General features: G+C 40.9%; 1 protein-coding gene across 1 annotated transcript in view; it reads right to left on the bottom strand.

The window, feature by feature from the left end:
* Positions 1–235: 235 nt before the first annotated feature.
* LOC106871425 (probable serine/threonine-protein kinase clkA) overlaps positions 236–3,340 on the bottom strand; it is an 8,931-nt gene continuing 5,826 nt past the window's right edge. Inside the window, exons 6-8 of the mRNA XM_052974509.1 lie at positions 2,966–3,329; positions 1,920–2,068; positions 236–285 (exon numbers count right to left, since the gene is read on the bottom strand). Of these exons, the coding sequence (XP_052830469.1) occupies positions 236–285; positions 1,920–2,068; positions 2,966–3,329 (563 nt within the window). The remainder of the gene's footprint in view (positions 286–1,919; positions 2,069–2,965; positions 3,330–3,340) is intronic.

Genomic DNA, 3,340 nt, shown 5'->3' with positions numbered 1-3,340 from the left:
GTTAGCTCGCATCAGAAAAACATATTCCATGCATTTGACCACAGAATGTAATAATTTTATTTCATGAATATGTATATACACACACAGATGCATGAAATTCTATCTTCCCATTTATGCTTTTATATATAGAGAGATAGAGAAAGAGAGAATGTTCAATGTTGGGGGACAGAATCGGTAGGTCTCCATATCTTCTTCATTTGCCATTCCATCAGCTCCTGCAGGTACCATTTCCAGTTCACTCAAGTTGAACATAGATAGTCATGCTGTCAGCTTTTACCAAATAATCTGAAACACAAATATTTGATGTTTAGACATAAAAGAGCAGCAGACCCACTTCTGAAGGGGAAACAATCCAGGTGTTTAAGGTGTTTAAGGTGTCTTTAGCCATTATGACATGAAAACCTTTTATCAACTTTTGCGTAAACTGTTTCCTTTGCTTTATTTAAACCAGGTCAATATAATCAAAGACTTGTGCTGTTTGATTCCTCTCAAATTGGTATTTTATATATATCATCATTTAGCGTCTGCTTTCCATGCTGGCATGGGTCGGATGGTTTGACCAGAGACGGTAAGCCAGAGAGCTGCACCTGGCTCCAGTCTGGTTTGGTATGGTTTCTACAGCTGGATGCCCTTCCTAATGCCAACCACTCCAAGAGTTTAATGGGTGTCCTTTTATGTGCTGATGTAGGTGCCAGTCACGTAACACCAGCATTGGCCACAACTACGGTTTCACTTGGTTTTAATATCACACACACGTGAATATGTACGCAAACTTGTACATGCGTTCAAGTGCACAGCAGAACATGCAAAGGTGCACAACACATAAGCTTGTGAACTAGTGCATGCAAACGAATGATGGAAGACGTGATTACAAGTGCACACAAACATGCATGTGCATGCTGGAGTGCATGATCTTGCATTTGGATTTGTGCATGTGTGCACACATTTGTGTGTTTCGTGTATATACATGTTTATACGTATTTGTATTTATATGTATGTTATGTAAATATAAACAAATACCTCATGCACACACACACAGGTCTATATGCATGCAAACACGATTGTATGATGCCTGCGTGCGAACAGCTATGCTACACAGCAGTGAAACATGGGTTATGACAGCTGAGGACGTGTAGGCTTGAAAGAAATGAAGCCAGTGTGCTTTGCTGGATGTGCAATGTCAGTGTGTATACACGACAGAGTGTAAGCATCTTGAAAGAAAAGTTAGGTATAAAAGGCATCAGATGTGGTATGCAAGAGAGACGACTGCGTTGGTATGGTGATGTGATGCATATGGAAGAGGACAGCTGTGTGAAGAAGTGCTGATCTCTAACAGTGGAGGGAACCTGTGGTAGAGGTAGACCCAGGAAGACATGGGATGAGGTGGTGAAGCATGATCTTCGAACTTTGAGCCTCACAGGGGCCAATGACGAGGGACCGAGACCTTTGGCTATGTGCTGTGCTTGAGAAGAGACAGACATCAAGCCAAGTGAAATCCTAGTCATGAGCAATGCTGGTGGCACACAACAGGCACACATGCTGGTGGCACATAAAGAGCACTTTTTGAACACTGGGCCTCACAGAAGCAAAATGGCTGAGTTCTGAGTGTTGAGCCTCTCGTACGCAATGACCCAGATCGTTGGCATTATGTCATGCTTGAGAAGAATTGTCGCATTATTTCCAGATAAATTCCTCTATTTACATAATATCCAGGTCTCTTTCATTCTTTTGTTGTCTTACCTTTTCTATCACTACATATATACATACATATATATATATATATACACACACACACACATTTAAATACACTGATACATTCTCATACAAACACATGAATATATACACACACACTTTGAAGGGGTTATTTGCCATTTTAGTCTGGAATAAAAGTTGTAAGGTGCTTAAAGCTTTGTTCTTACCTTCAGGATTGCCATCAGCTTTTTTGCCTTCTTCTAAATACCAGATTGAGTGACGGTTGTCTTGTGAAAGTGTGGTCCAGTTGCTTGGCTTGGTGTTTGAAACCATTAACCAAATACGGGAATCACCCACAAAAATACAAAAAGCACACCTGGCAAAAAGAAATAATAATAATCTTCACAATATTGATAATCCCTTTTACTGTTGGCACAAGGCCTGAAATTTTGGGTGAGGGAGCTAGTCAATTACGTTGACCCCAGTACATGACTGATACTTATTTCATTGATCCTGAAAGAATGAAAGGCATAGTTGACCTCAGTGGAATTTGAACTCAGAACGTAAAGATGGATGAAGCACTGTGTCCAATGTGCACAAGGCCCAGAATTTGTGGGGAGGGGCAAAGCTGATTACATTGACTCCAGTATTTGACTGGTCCTTAATTTATTGCCAGAACTGGTTTATTACTGAGGATGAGGCAAATAGGTGAGACAATTCTAAAAATCATTTGTTGCGTGTTTGAATGTCCTAGGTACAAGTGTGGCTGGGTGGTAAGAAGTTTGGTTCCCAACCACATGTTTCTCAGTTCAGTCCCATTGCACAGCACCGTGTGAATGGATTTGTTAAACAAAAACTGAAAGAAGCCCATCATATGTGTGTGTGTGTGTGTGTGTGTATATACACACACACCTATGAGTGTATATGTGTGTTTGTGCCTGTGTTTGTCCCCCACCACTGCTTCACAACCAGTGTTGGTATGTTTATGTCCCTGTAAAAAGATGCAATAAAATAAGAACCAGGCTTTAAAGAAAAGAAAATCCTGGGGTCGATTCCTTCAAGGCAGTGCTGCTCCAGCATGGCCACGGTAAAAGACAACAAGTCTAAACGAAACAGCAATTTAATGAACAATATTAATGAAGGAGATTTGATGGTTGGGGTCAAATTTAGAATTTGAGCCAGTTTCGTGCTGTCAGTGATTTTCTTAATATATTGATCACATAGATCTATTGACCTAGGGCTAAAATATAACAACAAAAACAATGATCATTACCTTGGGTTGTTTTTCTCTGAACTCCGGTGTTTCTCTTCAGAATTGAGGTCGTTGCTGCTGTTGCTATGGTTACCGTTGTTACTGTGGTCACTGTTGTTTTCTTGCTTACTGTTATTGCCATGGTTACTGTTGAGGCTTCCATCACCGACATTGCACCGATCCTGGCCCTTTCCATGGTTTTTGCACTTATCTTTACCAGCATCACTGCCCTTATCTTCATCCTTACAATCGCCCTTACCCTTGCATTTCTCTTTGTCCTTCTCTTCATCCTTACAATCGCCCTTACCCTTCCCCTTGCATTTCTCTTTGTCCTTCTCTTCATCCTTACAATCGCCCTTACCCTTCCCGTTACCCTTGCATTTCTCTTTGTCCTTA

Source organism: Octopus bimaculoides, chromosome 18 (assembly GCF_001194135.2).
Source record: "Octopus bimaculoides isolate UCB-OBI-ISO-001 chromosome 18, ASM119413v2, whole genome shotgun sequence".
Lineage (NCBI taxonomy): Eukaryota > Metazoa > Mollusca > Cephalopoda > Octopoda > Octopodidae > Octopus > Octopus bimaculoides.
Note: the sequence above shows the minus strand (reverse complement) of the source record. Positions and strands in the feature narration are given on the sequence as shown.